Source organism: Antedon mediterranea, chromosome 1, assembly GCF_964355755.1.
Source record: "Antedon mediterranea chromosome 1, ecAntMedi1.1, whole genome shotgun sequence".
NCBI lineage: Eukaryota > Metazoa > Echinodermata > Crinoidea > Comatulida > Antedonidae > Antedon > Antedon mediterranea.
The window spans coordinates 18874306-18891049 of NC_092670.1; the positions used below are offsets into that span (position 1 = coordinate 18874306).

The 16744-nt window shown below is 32.9% G+C and overlaps 1 protein-coding gene across 1 annotated transcript; it reads left to right on the plus strand.

Annotated features, from left to right (window-relative positions):
- The first annotated feature begins 6140 nt into the window (after positions 1–6140).
- LOC140047567 (uncharacterized) lies at positions 6141–14146 on the plus strand. The gene is made up of 5 exons (XM_072092610.1): positions 6141–6354; positions 7900–7943; positions 9530–9601; positions 10376–10445; positions 12328–14146. Exons 1-5 carry the CDS (start codon positions 6262–6264, stop codon positions 13195–13197), a joined length of 1149 nt encoding a protein of 382 aa, XP_071948711.1. The 5' UTR covers positions 6141–6261; the 3' UTR covers positions 13198–14146.
- The last annotated feature ends 2598 nt before the right edge of the window (positions 14147–16744 follow it).

Here is a 16744-nt window from a genome sequence, read left to right on the forward strand (position 1 = left end):
ACATATAGATCAATATACTCTTTCGAATGTCTAAAATAATACTGTGGTATTATCTATGCCCACACAATCCATTTAGTTACAATGCATTTACAAGATAGCAGCGTAAACTAATGATGATTAGTTCATTTTTAAATGACATGTTCTTTACCTTGATCTTTAAGATGCATGAAGCGTTGTAGAACACTGTCTTATTGTATGCCCTTTTATCTTATTTTAACATGTCAAAAGGTCTGGTACAGTATTTTCTTTTTTCTATTCCCAACTTCTTAGCATGAGAGACACCCATTTCGAAATTTCCATGCTCTTTATATGTACCGGTATATTTTACAAAAACTATCCAAAATATTTTCACACTCTTCATCAATTAAATTATCTGAGTAGGCCTATCCCAAAATATGTTTAAATTTGTCATTTTCATGCGAAGTATAAAATGTATCAAACATATCTTAGCCGCCATTTCTATACATATCCACATATGAATTAAATAATTCCTGATTACGTATATTATTTAATGCTGGACAATTAAGGATGAAATGATGGATGTCTTCGTCCGAATTTGTTTTGCATAATTTTTTATTATTATCAATATTCCAATTTGCAGTTCTATTATTCAAAGGTAGAGTAGAACTATTTGAACAAACTTAACATTTTAATGCAGCACATTCAAAATTAGTTGTATCAATTAAGTATTTTTCAAGTCCAGGTTTTGATTTTAATATGTTATAGATGTGGAGACTTGATTTTTGTAGTAATTCAATTCTCCATTCATCTATCATTATAGAGTTAAGTTTTCTTAAAATTTCAGAAATTTGAAAGTAGACTTCTTTGTAATTTGAGAGAGTGGTGACAATATTTTTGTTTATTCGATTACAGTTAACGTGGGTTCAATAAACTCAAATACGTTAAATCATTGTAGGTACGGTATTTATCAATATGTATATATTTCTGTTAATTTATACGTGTTCCTCGAAATGTGTTCATGTCCGTGAAACATTCGATCGACTGATATTTCCGGATATCTCTTCAAATTTATTTTGTTATGTGATCTTTATCGTGACATTCCTACATTGGTTATTCGTATAATAACCTTAAATCATTACCATTATTGTACAGTATTTGCTATTTTTTAAATAATTTAGTAGGCCTATAAGTGTTCCAATTTGATTTAAAATAAATACATATACCACTTGGATTGACACGCCCTTTTTTTTTATTCAGTATATTACACATAGGCGCCTTACAAGATGGAACCACCTTAGCTTGAAGGCGCCTCAGATTGACAAATACAACATTTTAAAACAACTAACAGAAACATCAATCAAATCTTCCAGAATTTAACAAGAAATTGTTGTACATAATAAAATAATAAAGCATTTTCACAATTCGAAAGAAGATCGGAACCAAAAATAAAAATTTCACTTAAAAATGTAAAATTAAATATTAAAGAAAAATCCTTGGCTAAGATATCCTCAATAATTGAGTTGGCGCTTACAAGTAGAATATCTCTTTGTGTATTATAATTAATATATATTATTAATATATTAATATTGACAAGCTTGCAATAAGGACGTAAGCGCAACGCAAGTGATTTGACGAATCACAAGCGACAGTTCGGATTATCCATCGTTTGCGAGTGATCAAATTACTTGCGGTGCGCTTACGTACTTGCGTAACATCCAAGTGGGAACCATTGTGGTCACCAATTTCCGTTCAATTTCTGGCCACTTTCTTTTCTATATGATGTCATGAATTGTTATTTCATATCATAGAACGATAGAATAATTGGCAAACAAACCAGCTGTTTTGAACAGGTTTATATGTTGCCATTACTGCTTGTATTACGTTTTCCTCCGTGAAGTGTAGTAGGCCTACTAGTTTATCGACGTATTGATGACGTAAGCAACTAGTAATTGATATTCAAATACAGTATAGCAATATAACAAGAGCTGCAATGTAGGCGTATTTTTAATTTTTAACATTCACGTTTACATTACATTCAACTTACATGTTAATTCAAACGTTAAACTGTTTTGTTTAACATTTTTAAAAGACAGTGTTTTTAGAATTTGAATGGCAATATCGATAAAACTTATTGCGAAATAGGATTTATTAGAAAAAGCCACATTTTGTTAGTTTAGGCCTAAGGATTGGTAGACATTTTACAGAAAACATTATGATGAATTTATGGATTTATGAATTAGCTTAACTTATATACTTAAATATTAGAAAATATTGGGTTTCAGTAAAATCATATAATCATGAAAAAATAACATCAATATTCTCGACTCAAGTATATACGGTAATATACGATGGATGTGTGCTTTCGTACGCCGAGGTTTTGTGTCGTAATATCGTAAAAAGGGAAAGTTTATAAATCATACGCTACCGTACGTTACATCTCTAGCACATATAATTATTTTAAGAAAAAAAATCATACTTTTTTAAAGCCTTAGGCCTATATTATAACTATACTGAATGAATAATTATCGCTTATTATTACATCTTTATTGAGTATACGATGAAGAACTATGAGAATGAAAAAAATAGCTCCAACCGGTGGTATTAAATACCACGTAACACATGGTTTGTACTTTATCCATAATTGTAAAATTCACAGTATCATTTTGAATTAGCTTTGGCCAGTATGCGTAGGACTTTATAATAAAACGTACGATAGACGTGGGAAGGACATTAATTGTGTTCGTCAGTGTCAAAGACAGTTTGACGCGTTTGGAAACTGATTGTACGGATTTGGAACGCTCGAGACGCGTCAAATTTGTCTCTGTGGTGTCTTTGATAGTACGCATATTGTTGATTTATCACGAAGATGTTCTGCTCCTTTCATCATCTTCCCACGTCTCCTACACAAATTATATAGTATTACCGCAAATAAATCCTCTCTTGTTATGTATAATATTGAAAGTATGTAGGTACGTGTAACAAAATAGGCCTAATGATGCCATGTAATATGTCTACACCTACACATTTATCAATATAGATGAGTTATTAGTCTATCTCGATATATCTAAGCGTGGTAAATGAAACTTAAATTAGAAAACACAAAGATATTCTTATCCTGTAATTGACGAAATCATGTAGTTTACGCGACTAAAAAGAATAAAGAATACTTTGTAGGCCTATGCAGTTAACTAATGCGCCATTTAACTTGTGTTTTATTAACTTAAATTAGAACTGTCTTTTTATTTTAAATGTACTAACAATAGGCCTATACGGTACGGTTATTGAATATTTTGGACGTATAATACACGCGTGATTAACACAAAATATAGTCATAATTGTAATCTATGTAAGTACGCCTAGGATTAAAACTCAACCAACCAACCAACCAACCTTCCGGGAAAAAAATTGGTGAAAAAATGAAAACGATATGGCCTTCTTGTACATAGGCCCACATACACATAAACATCATTTTAATTTTTCGGTTTTCTCAGGCGCGTCTATTTATAAGCTATAAATCAACCAAAATAAAGGGGTATTCATGCTAGAATGCATTGGCACATAAGGCCTAGATAATGTTTCGATTGTCTGTCCACACACACCCACTCAAAACCCAATTATACCTGCAACTCGACAGGCCTAACTACGTTTTAACAAAAACCCATATAGTGAGGGGGAAATTTCATCAGTATCCAGTATTAACAAATTTATTTACGGTATATATTCCGGGATTTTACAATTTAACTATATTAATCGCTAAACAATAGAGCTACAAATAACGAAACCAAGAACAATCAACATTTGAGTTACAGTGGTACATCATACACAAAGAACTTGATTAAAATATCCTCTTCTAAAAAAATGTTCTAAAAAAGTTATTAATCGAAACAATAATTATCACATAAGTACAAAAAAATCGAAATTCAACGAATTTTGTTTTTCTAATAATCGTACATTGTAAACTTATAAGTTTAGGGAAAGTTGCTAACATTCTGTAATTGCGTGGGCCTATAGGGAATTAATATCAAGTTCGGCAATGTAGGCTCAAATTAAAGTGTTTTCAATCTGTAGTTTGACCGATGGGAGTTTAGGCTATTTTGATAACAGTATATGGTGGAAGGAAGTCGTTTAGTCTATAAATAATACTTATAAAGCTCTGACTACATTACACTAACAAACTGTGTAACAAAAACATGTTATGTGCTCATGGACATGATGTCATATCACTACCATATTTGGAAATATCACTACCATATTTGGGCACATCCCATATTTAGTGTAGACAGAGCTTTAGTATACAAAACATGTGTATACATAAACACAACACATGTACTCACATAATTATAATATCAAAACATTAGAAAATAACAGATGATTTTATATTTCTATGATTGTTATAGCGGGAACTTTGTTATTTTTATACCTTGCCTATTGTTTAAGGGAGGTGAACATTTTTTTTTATTAAGCAAGAGTATGAATATAAATTTGCTATATTTTGAGGGGATTCGCATCCTGCCATGGTAATTACTAAATAGAATACATTAAAGGTTACTTATTAGATTCGAATAGTTATGAATTATGAGTGCTAAATTTCATTATCGAATCAATTAGTTATGTGGATGAATTGTTTGGGTCTTTTAAGCAGTATCATCTCTCATGTTTAGGAGTGGGGCTGTGGCTTGGTGGTTATGATGCTTGGCTACCAATCTAAGGGTCCTGGGTTCAAGTCCTGTCATATGTCAGGGTTTTTTTCTCATGACAATTTACAACTCCACTCCCAAAGACTTAATAAGTCTTTGTCTACGTAGAGCATCTTGTGTATATGTTTGTCTTATATGTTCTAGTGCAGTATATGGAGAGCCATCCCGATAGTGCTTTGCACTCATGGCAATCCTCAGGGTGCTGCACCGCTGTGTTGTCATGTATGTGTGCCTGAAAATTGAATAAAATATAAAAAAAAAATAAAAAAGTTCTTATGACTACATGAACTAGACCATATAGTATTTATCTAGCTGCATTGATTATTTTGAAGTATTATAAACGTAATATAAAGATACAGTAAAAGTTTTTTTCAGATTAATTAATTTTGTATAATTAGTCTGTTCATGACACGTGGTCTTTATACGTCACAAAAATACATTAAATATTAATGAATAATTACAATGAATTGCAATTATTGAAACAATGGATGAATGAGATTTTAATTCTGTTTTTTTTGTGGCCATAATAATGTAATTTTAGCGATTGCGTAATCATCCTTTATAGATTAATTGTACAGAAATAGGGCCTATATTAGGCCTACTTTTTGAAAGGCTTTATTTTAAGAACGGTTCCTAATTAAAAAAAAACCCAAATGTTCCAGGTTCACATTGGAAAAACCATTTTTTATTTCAAAAAAGGAGAAGGAAATGCATGACTAAAAAGTTAACAAGTCTAGAAAGGATATTTTGTTAGTGCATTGCTTAACCACGGTGCAGCTGGAATCAAGTCATATGTGTGACGTCACATATCAGTATTTCTCATTGCCAAAAATATCGCCACTCTTAGGCTTCGTGTTAGAAGCTAGAGTGAAATGTTTAACAATACGCATCGAGGTGTTGAATCATAAGCGATATAAAATTAGACATTATTTAATAGTTAATCATCCCCCACGATGCTATGAACATTACGCAATTCAAATACTGAGTACCCCTTCCTTTGGGACACCCTTTGTTGGTGTCTATTTAATTAATAATTATGTACAGGTTATTACTGTATTAAAATACAATCATATGGTATCGTCTTTATACCAAATCTTAAAACGATGAGCCATAACTTTAAGTAGACCTAGACAAGGCCTATGAAAGGATATACAGTAACTACTGCGCAATAAATAAAACTCAAGCAAAAGTCGCCCTCTTTCCAACATACCGGTAGTTCGTCTCATAACATTGGACCAGAACTGTAATAAAACATATGTTATTTACACATTTTCAAAGGAAAGAGAGAAACTCTAAACCATCCAGAATTAGTTCTGGTTTACTATTAACGTTATTCAATTTACTATCTGTTCGATTCTTCGGATAAGTATTCAATTCAACCTGTGCTAAGCGGATGACGTCAGCTGGTGTATGACGTCATTAAAGTAGCCAGCTATTTATCTAACGCAACGACGCAATACTATTTCAGTCGTGTTGCCAAACGTAACCGGTTGTAAGGATAATACTGTACTAACGGTGTATAGCAGCGCCTGGAATATTAACTTTCATCGCGAGACCTGCTGTTTTCTCGGCTGCTGCCCTGGAGTTTTAATTTCAAGCGATTATGTCCGACCCGTGGACAGATAAATCCACACAAGGAATTATAACAGAAGGAGTGTATGTTGCTGATAGTATACGGAGACGCAGAATCAGAAAGGTAGGAAATCTACCATTATTGATGTATAAGCTATACTTTTTTTGACGATTGTATTACAGTATTTTAAGGCTTGCATTGTAGGCATAAATGGCAATAAAAAGACCGAGGCACTCGATAGGGAATTACCTAAGTTATTTATGTTAAAAGTCTTCGTATATTTAATTATCCATATCTTCGTTTATATCTATAACATTTTATACTAATGTACATGCTGTTATAAAAGTTTACGAATTTTGTATTTGAAACATTTAAATAATAATACCGGTACCATGGCACAGATTAAACCAGGTTATGTTCTTTTTATACATTTTCTATAATTGTTTGTTTCTCAAATTTTAACAGTGAATAAGTTGCACATACCTTTTTTAATAAGTAGGCCTATGGTTCGAATAAACAATTATCATATTTCAATAGTAATAGGCCCACTGTAGTTCGTTTGGTAGATCGAACTTTCTCGAGGTGGTACAATTGATAAAATGCTCACTAACTTTTGTTCGCGCGCCTTAAACTTATTGCCTTCGTTGCCCACAGCCGATGGTGGGTTGAGAATATATAATATTATATTTATCCTTTCAATTATAAAAACAAACTTACAAAAAGAAAGCTCACATTTGTCGCATAAAGTTTGATAGTGTAGACAGAGCTTAAAGCTTGGGTCCCACTTGGATGTAAGAAAGCTCTGGAGAGGTTTAGCTTATAAAAAACTACCAGGCACTTAATCATCAACATTAATAAATTTGGCCCTATACTTTCAACTTTAACTTTTCTACTAAAAACCTGATTGTTGATATTGGTTACCTGTGTTGTTAAATTAAACCAAATAGTCAATTTAATTTTTTTATTTTTTTTTAAATCGTTTTTCTATAAAATTCTTTTTCAATAACTACGGAAACGAAAGGAACGTACAAACAAATATATTTGTATTCCAATAATTATAAAAACAAATAAAAACATTTCCTTCAGCAAAAACAACAATTTCAAACCCGGATGTGAAACTAACAATTATTTTATATTTTAGACCTCTTACCGCATTTTTACACTAGTTTTCTTACAGATGGAAATACCAGAGGATTTTAGATTAAAACTTCTCAATTTTAAGCTTCAATTGTATATTATAGGCCAACTTTCTGTTCATTTAATCAGCGAACCATTATTAGATTTCTCTTTTCCCATTAGAATTAAGTTAACGTTTACAAAACTTATAGGTCGAAGAGAAATAAGTTGAAATGTCAATAAGATAACATTTGGTCTCATGTTTGCCACTCTGACGTCATTTGTACCAAAGATAAGTATCTGCTGCTTACTTGGGCCCAAATCTAACCCCTGACCATCAGTGTAAGCTCGGCCGGTATGAAAGCCAGGCTAGTGATCTGGAGGTTGTGGGTTCGAGTCCCACCCGATAATTACTTGGGAATTTGTTCGCAAATATTCTCAATGTACTTAGTATTTAAAGTACAAATTACGTCAGACCAATCACTAAACATTCTCACGCAAAACAAATAAACAATTGCAATCCTAAAGATAACATTTGTTTTTTCCATTTAGGGTCGCATCGAGTATTTGGTGAAATGGAGAGGTTGGTCCAACAAGTAAGTAGCAAAATGTTTTTTTTTCAGTGGTTAGTTGGAATTTTAGATCTTGCGGTGCGACTTAAACATGACTGTAAAAGTCACGTGCGTTATTACGTCACGCACAATCATGCTACATCACGTCATGTCACGCAATCTAATTCATCATATCGCTCACCAACGAGCCCACTTATAGTTAGGTTTAGCGGGACAGATAGTGCAAATATTTTTTCTATTTTTGTTTTCATCCATCTTTGTTGTGTTCGGTTGGTTAACCGTACGTACTTACCTGTACCGTAGACCTATAGCAAAACAATTACAAGTTAAAAAGCCGAGTACGTTGCACTCTAAATAGATATTATGATAATCATAACCGCAAAATATTGATCGTGACCTCTCAGTCCTCGTACTCGGATTGTTTGCCACGTTGGCCTAGGCCCGTAATTATGCGGATTAGTCCGTGATCGAACCGTGATGCAGGCTAATTAAGCGTCACGTATCCATATTATTGTCAGTAAACGTGATAAAATGTGTTAAAATAAGATGATGGCAAAACACAAGTCGCCTGCTAGAATAAAAAGACGGATCTGAATTATTCTAGTAAGATGAATTGTTTTCATAAGGAAAATTCAAGCGAAAACATGTATATTTTAAAACAAATGAATAAGTATTGTGGTTCGACAATGTACACCAATCTTTTTCGTAAAGTAGGCCCTATTATTGTTTTACCAAAACGTGTGATTATAATTCTTCATTTCAACGAAGTTCTTCATTATATTGAAACATTAGACACGCAATTTAAATATCATAATGCTGTGGTTAATTCCATACAGGAAGTCGTTAAGAAACCCAACAAGACATTATCAAAATGGTATACGTGTTTTTACATAAGTTGAAAACCACATTGATGCATTCCGTGCCTGGTATATTATACTATTGTTATCTGTCCGTATTGTTTAAGGTACCCTGGGATTGTTAAAAACAACTGGTCTGAATTGATTACATAGGCCTATACTGTTCCTGGTTTTTACAACACGACTCTTCAAAATTGAATTAGTTAAAAACAAATATAACAAACGTTGCCAAGAATGTTTTATATTTGCAGCATGCTGCTTCCTAATTATGATTAAATAAAAAATAATGTTCAAATTTAGTATGTTCTTATTCTTAATCATGTTCTTAGTACTTTAACATCAAACATCTCCAATGTACGGGTAGTATTATTGTATGGGAGTTGCTTGGAACGAAGAGATACAGTACTTGAAAAGAGATGTTTTTGAAAGAAAGCTAGAGAACCATTCAGCCAAACAGCTGCTGGTTTTGTAACCAGCGTTGACAAACATGTGTATTACCGTATAGGAGAAAGTGAGAAGAAACTGCACTTTTATCTGTGAATACAAGAATTTCCGAATTAAAAAATGAATATTTGAAATGCAAATTATGCTAATTTAAAAATCTTTAGCTGAACATTTTCCAAACGTTTAGGTACGTACGGTAACAAAGTTCGATGACAAAAACATCTCCTTTTCAAATTCTGCACTTTAGTAGGCCTACACCAGCTTAAATAATTGAATTAAATATCATTATGTTTTCTGTTTGCTTCGCAGGTCGAATACATGGGAACCAGAGGATAATATACTTGACCGTGGGCTCATACGCTTATTCGAAATACAAGAAAGGTAATAAGAGATGTTTCACACTCACGCAATGACGTCACGAGCTCCATTCACACTATTGAGTTCCGTTTAACCATGGAGAAATATTATTTCTCCATGGTTTAACCAATTTTGTTCAGTTAATTTATTAGAAATGGAAAATAGAGCAAAATTAAAGAGTAGGCCAACAATATTGGAATTGAAGAAGGCAGTATAAATGAATTAATAATGTCGGTCTTTCTCCAACATCAGACATAATAGGCCTAACCGTGTAACTGAATTATTCACTCGCAGTATGATGGTTATAGCCTCATCCAGAGACTATAGTATATCTGAAAATGCCAGACCCATATACGTGTAGTGAACGAAAGTCATATTCATTGATTAAATGTTTTAATATTTCCTGTAACGTTACATTTTATCATTCTCCGTGGGCTTGTGACCCGTTGAAATCATCATCTCTCGAAAGAGTAGAGCTTACGAACAAACCATTCCTCTGAGAAATGTTTCTGCGTATGAACATAAATCCGGCAATAACTGTACTGGGGTTACTTTATACTTACATACTATGTATCTTATGGTAATGTGGCATTAATTTCCATACCGATAAGACCTCTTAATCCCGCTCTTAATACCCAAAACGCGGTTGATTCTTAATCCATGGCTTATCAAGTCTCAACAGTTCAGATTAACTTTATTTTGGTCTAGAATCATTATTGCCTATTTAAAACTATACATTGATATGTATCTAAATTCACATTATGAGCAAGATTTTGATTATTTATGTGTTTCTTACAGACTAAAGGAAGACAAAAATGCAATCCGTAGATCCAAGAAACGGAAACATGTTTTAAGTCCCAGAAAACAGGTAAGATATTACTATATTTATTATGCAGAACCCCTACTACAAATATTCACCAGATCAAGTTAGTTCAGTTTGAAACGAAACAAAAACATAAAACAAAATCATACGATAAAATGTTTTCGAGGGCGTTAATTGGTACGTTGCATTCATCATATACTGCCACAACTATATTAGTGGTTTGGGTAAATTTGAAAGGACATAATTGTTTAAAAAAATTAAGTAGATAATATACATAACTTCCTAAGAAGACGTGAAATTAAACCTGAACCAGAAGCACTAGAACATATTCCAACAATTAATGAACCAATCCAATAACAGTTCTATTATAGCGTATCCATACCGTATTCTATGGTGTACATTTTCGTTGATTTGCGTCAACCACGATCTAAATTTATCCGCATCCGCCGGCGGGCTAACTTATATTTAGTTAGTACCAGTATTATAGATTTTAACTGCATTACCATCTGTTAAGCTTGGGGAAACAGAGTGAATGTGTCCGTAGACTTTGCAAATCGATACTACAAATTGTAATTAAGATTTACAATGTTTTATAGTTTAAGCTTGGTTCCCACTAGCGACGCAATCTACGCAACGTAAGAAAATGCCCTTCCAATCATTGTGCTTTCCCCCGCCTGCGTAAAATCAAACCTACGATGTTTGCAGCACTGTTGCGTCGTCGTCGGTTCCCACTTGTGATTACGCAATACATCACTTTGCGTCAATACGTCGCTGCGTTACGCTGCGTTGCGTTCTAGTCGGAACCATGCTTAAGGAGAGTCACCAAATAGTAACTATTTGTATTCCGAGTGATAAAATACAAAGTTTACATTCTAATTTAATACATACACTGTATCTGAGAATCTGTCTTGATATTGGACATAGTGACATAATGTAGAAATACCGTACATTCAGGTGCTTATAATGATTTATAGGCATATTCTATTAATGAATAATGATCATATTAATGAACAATACGTGTTAGATCACCATTTCCTGCTGAATCGGCAAATATAACTTTGCATTGTCGGAGAAACTCCATGCTCCGTACTTCAAAATTACGCTTTAATATAAAGTAGAGGCCTAGATTGCTCAAATCGAATTAGAAACCATTACATCCCAGTGGGTTAGTGGCAGGGTGTCAACTTCGAGTCTCTTCGTTTTACTGTTTTTTACCTCAGATTCTCATCTTTAATGTTTACACATTTGTTTGGTTCGTGTTTATACATTCGAGAATTAAATTACATACTAATTATAAGACCGATGTTATCGAACTCTTCAAAAGCATAGATTGTATACTGATTTAATTGGAATTGAATCAGGATATGGCTTTATGATCATCTAAATGATTCGTTGAAACCATCTATTAAACGGTTTTATTGTCTGTAATACTGTTTGCTTTCAAAGATAAAATAATTATTATATCTTAGCACTAGTCTAGATTTAAATTGCTGATTTTGTGAAACCCTACTTATTCTTATAAACTGTATTAATTCACAATAATGGAATTAAACGATAACTGATTTGCATATTTGTTTGTACTTAACTGTAAATTAACTGTAAACTAAACCACTAACAATATAAATTGAATTTCTATTGATAAGTATAGGCCTAATACATATAAAATGAAGTGTTTTTTTTTATATTAATTTTAGCGTTTAATAATTACAACATTTCTTCAAAATGGACATTATTATACAAGAAAGTCTATTATTTTTTTGATACTATAACTATTTTTCTCTTAAAATAATTGAGAATTGTTGACTTAAAACAATTCCTTCATTGGAAATAGAACCTGCTTGTACTTGTAGTATAAGTTATGGGTAGCCTCAAGTTTTAGTTTTATTTGAGCTTTATATTAATTACATTAATTCTGTTATTTTTACAGTATGCTAATTGTTACAGCTACACGACCAGGGAGCCCATAGAGTCAGATGACGTTAAACTAGACTACAAAAACAGCTCAAAGCAACTGACTATGCGTCTGAAAATAGCCAAAGGCTCAGACTGGAATCAAGAAAACTCAAAATACACAAAACCTAAACAGAGTTGGATAAAATGCAATCGGCAAATGGCACTGGTCCAACCGCCTAACGAACTCGATTGCCTTAGACGAATTAAATTCAAATTGGAAAGAGTTCGGTATGAGCCGCCATCATCATCATCATCTGCTGGTAACTTCGCTGGAAGCACAGTACTGGATGTAAATCAAAACAATCTATTTGTCCAAGACTACATTGTTCCGCCAAGGAAATCTTACGAAGAGACGACGGCGCTAACACAAGGGTTGTCAGATCAGTGCGTGGACGATTTACCATCTGTAAATATCTGCCACAGTGAGGATGATGTTAGTCAGAAGGAACAATTTACTCCGTTTTCAAATTTACGTAAAAATGATGATTCAACGAACAAAATTGACAATCAAGTTCCACATGGCTTTGATACTCATCAGCCTTGTGATAATTACACCTTTAACCAAAGACAAACTCTGGCAGCTAGTGCCCATGATGATCTTCCATGTCCCGAGGTAGCTAGCCTGCTAAACCAGTCCCAGCCAAGGCCCGAGTACCTCCCTCTCAACTTGACACCGTATACGTATGACCATAACATTCCATCCCCACAAACCCCTGACTCTGGTGTCAGTCTCGGGGAGGACAATATGGAGATCATGACAACCTGCAGTCCTACGACAGTACAACTATCGACAACTACAAGGAACACATTCCAACAAACAAATGTTCCCCAGTCATGGTTATAACAGTTATATAAAAATATCTTGATTTCTATATATAGCCTATATATATAGGTAACTTTATTCCAAAAAATGTAACAAAACCACGCACTGTGGATTTACAAAATCTGATACGTTCTTATATGCATGCATCCTACAACAACAAAAAATATAAAATAATGTAAAAATAAAGATTCAAAATAACAAAAGCCACTTATTTCTGTTGCTGGCAATCTCACGCAAATTAATTAGGTCGTTAAAATTATTTATCTTAAAATTTCTGATAAATAAATCATTTCTAAGTGTACTTAACAGATTGGTTTGATGTTTTCCAATTCGCCCTTTTATTGGATTAGAGTGTACTATACCAAACACCAATGCTGAAAAAGCAGGAGTATCTTCACTCATTCTAAGTATATGGCCAAGCATAGACCACCTAAGTTCATTTACATTCTCAGATAAAGGTTTAGTATTTGTTACCAAATATAACTTATTATTGCTAATCTTTTTCGGATTTCTATAGGCCTACTGACACCATTTTAGTGAGGCATGAAAGAAATTTCAATCCAATAACAGTGAAGCTTATTAATTGCCTTCATTTCAATTTAAAACCACAGCTAACTGATCATAAATACTACAAAAAGCATGTGGTGGCGGCCAATATTTACATCACAATAGTTAATTAAATTCAATAATAATTCAATTAAGCTATATTCAGTGTGTAAAGTTTTGTCATTTGTTTTTGAAGAAGAAAGTATTTTTAGTCTAGGGAGTGACTGTTTTAAATCATATGTATGTGTATTGGAAATGTCAGCCTTTAAAAGACTATTCAGAGATACAGTAGTACTAGTAGATGTATACACTTACAGATGAAAAATAATAATAAATATCAATGAATCAAAAGAAAAACAATTGTTGTGGTTTTGTGAAAACCGGCTCAACTGTTTATTTGTCCATTTCCACATACCTAAAATCTAGCAATATTATAATGCTTTTTGGATAAACAATCTGCCTTTGTTTTCGACTTCTCCGCACCAATACATACTTTTGAATAATATTGTTGTTGTGCATGTACTTAAATACCCTCTACCTTGTGGTCTTTGGTATACTCGCATCGTAATCCTTATAATACCGATAACCCATAACAACAATTCGTTGTTTATTCATTTATCATTCATAATTTTAACTCATACGTGATACGTGTGTGATGCACTTAAGATTGAATCACAATTACTCATAATTTATGTTTTATACACAGCATTCAGTTGAAATTAGCAATCATATCACGTATATTTATTCTAAATGTTTAAAGGTGTAATCTGGCCTACATTCTAAATTTTGTACATTATCGTGACAAACTGGGAGTTAAAATGTATATCACGTGTTAAGCTTTGAATATCGTGTACATAATATACTGGCGTATTTCATATTTTAAACGTGTTCCCACTTGGGACGCAACGCAGAGATGTTGTACTACAATTTAATGGTTCCCACTAAAGCTTGGTTCCCACTAGGATGTAACGCAAGGACATAAACGCAACGCAAGCGTGTTGACCAAAAAATCTATCGCTTGTGATTGGTAAAATAACTTATTATACTGTAGTGGAAACCAAGTATTAGACGCAAGGACGTACTGTAAGTAATTTGACCAATCAAAAGCGATGGATTATCCGAAATGTTGCTTGTCATTGATCAATTCGATTGCGTTGTGCCTACGTCATTTAGCCTTTATTAAAGCTTAGTTCCCACTAGAACGTAACGCAAGGACGTAAACGCAACGTAAGCGTTTTATCCAATGACAAGCGAAGTTATAGACAGTTAGCAATCACAAGCGAATACGCCATCGCTTGTGATTGGTCACTTCGCTTGCGTTGCGTTTACGTCCTTGCGTTACGTTCTAGTGGGAACCAAGCTTAGCAGGCGGGAACCAATCTTTAGTGAACACCAAGCTGTTGGTGGTAGACCTACGTTCGATGATCGTGACATTGCCATTTTGTCCTTCCTTTAGTGATTAACATGTAATATATTCATGCCGAAAAATAATTATAATAAAATATTATTATTATATTAACAATATTTGATTCTACGTGTCCAATTTACATTAATTGTGGACTTTATTGATTGAAGTATTAAGATATTGCAAAGAAGATCAAGGTGTGATTGAAATAAATGTGAAATTACAAGTCACAAATTGACTAAGTGGTGAATGACGTAATATCCATAATTATTCAGCTTTTGAATGACCTCTCTTACTTTAAATTATGTTGTCTTTATAATAATCAACGGTGATAAAAGGGGTATATAAGTCATTCAGTTGTGTCTAAGTTAAATATAAACGGTTATGTGATTTCGTAAATGATAACAACAGTGATATAAGATACAAGATACAAGTCTACTTTATTGTAATCATTTTACAATTTTTAGATATGTTTTGTACCATAGTAGATCATTAAATAATGTAAAGTAATAAATATTTAAATAAATGAATACAAGTTACTCTCTTTTAAAGTTTTGATTAAATAAATTGCATGCCATGTAGCCTACAGTGTTGAAAATCTGAAACGGTTTGTTGAAATTGTGTTCTGTGTCAGTTTTATAGCCCTTCCTGATCTGCTAATAATAATATCTGAGTATAATGGGTGGGCTGAGTCTTGTATAATTTAGTTAATTTTCATAAGATATGATATGATACGGTCTTTCATTAACGTTCTTTTCCAAAGACATTTTTTGGGTTGTTAGATGCGCATGGGCACAGATTTTATGCCACAAGAGTATACTGAAACTTAATTAATTTTAGTTTAAACCAAAAATGCACAAAAATGTGCATGGTCACGTTACTCATAAATAGGCCTACAGTATAAGAAATGTTTATCATAGAAATTTCGTACTTCATAAAATAGAATTTCCATTCAAAATTTGGTATTTCAAGAGATGTAATGTTTTAAATACGTCTGTTTAAACATTATTATTTTAATTACCGTACTGTGGTAAATAATGCTGGTACTGCACATGGTACGACGATGCGTGATGCCGATGTCGCTTAGTTTGAGTTTCAGAGGAATTGACCCAGCTTTGAATGACATCAAATAGCTACATTCAATTTATTTTCTCGTTATAAATTCATTTGCTAACCATATAAAATTTCAAAAATAATATCACATAACATTCATTGAAAAGAAACAATAAGCATGTTGAAGATAGAAATATTAATTTAGTCATAAAGAATTATTGAAAAATCAATAGAGTCTCACTTTCTCCACTTCTTACGTAAATGTTAAAACAAGTAAGCATTGTATAGTATAGCGTGTGCCTACCACCACCGCCCATTCACTTTGTTCTTTCATTGGAAAAAAGTATAAAAGTTCAAAGTTACATCATAGTCCTAAAATAAGATGAAAATAATATGGGAATACTTGAAGACGATGACGTCAGACCGTTCCTGAATACTGTAGTCATCTCGCAAAAACAAACAAAACACAAGATGAGAGACCCAAAAGGCCCAAAAATACCTCGGGGAAACAGCCTATTTGCACAAAGAAACAAATTCAATCCTTTACTTTTCTAAAATGTGCAT

Coding starts and splice junctions, on each gene's coding strand:
- LOC140047567 (XM_072092610.1), top strand. CDS start 6,262: ATGTCCGACCCGTGGACAGATAAATCCACACAAGGAATTATAACAGAA. Junction 6,355..7,899: donor GGAGACGCAGAATCAGAAAG/GTAGGAAATCTA, acceptor TTTTCCATTTAG/GGTCGCATCGAGTATTTGGT. Junction 9,602..10,375: donor TTATTCGAAATACAAGAAAG/GTAATAAGAGAT, acceptor TGTTTCTTACAG/ACTAAAGGAAGACAAAAATG.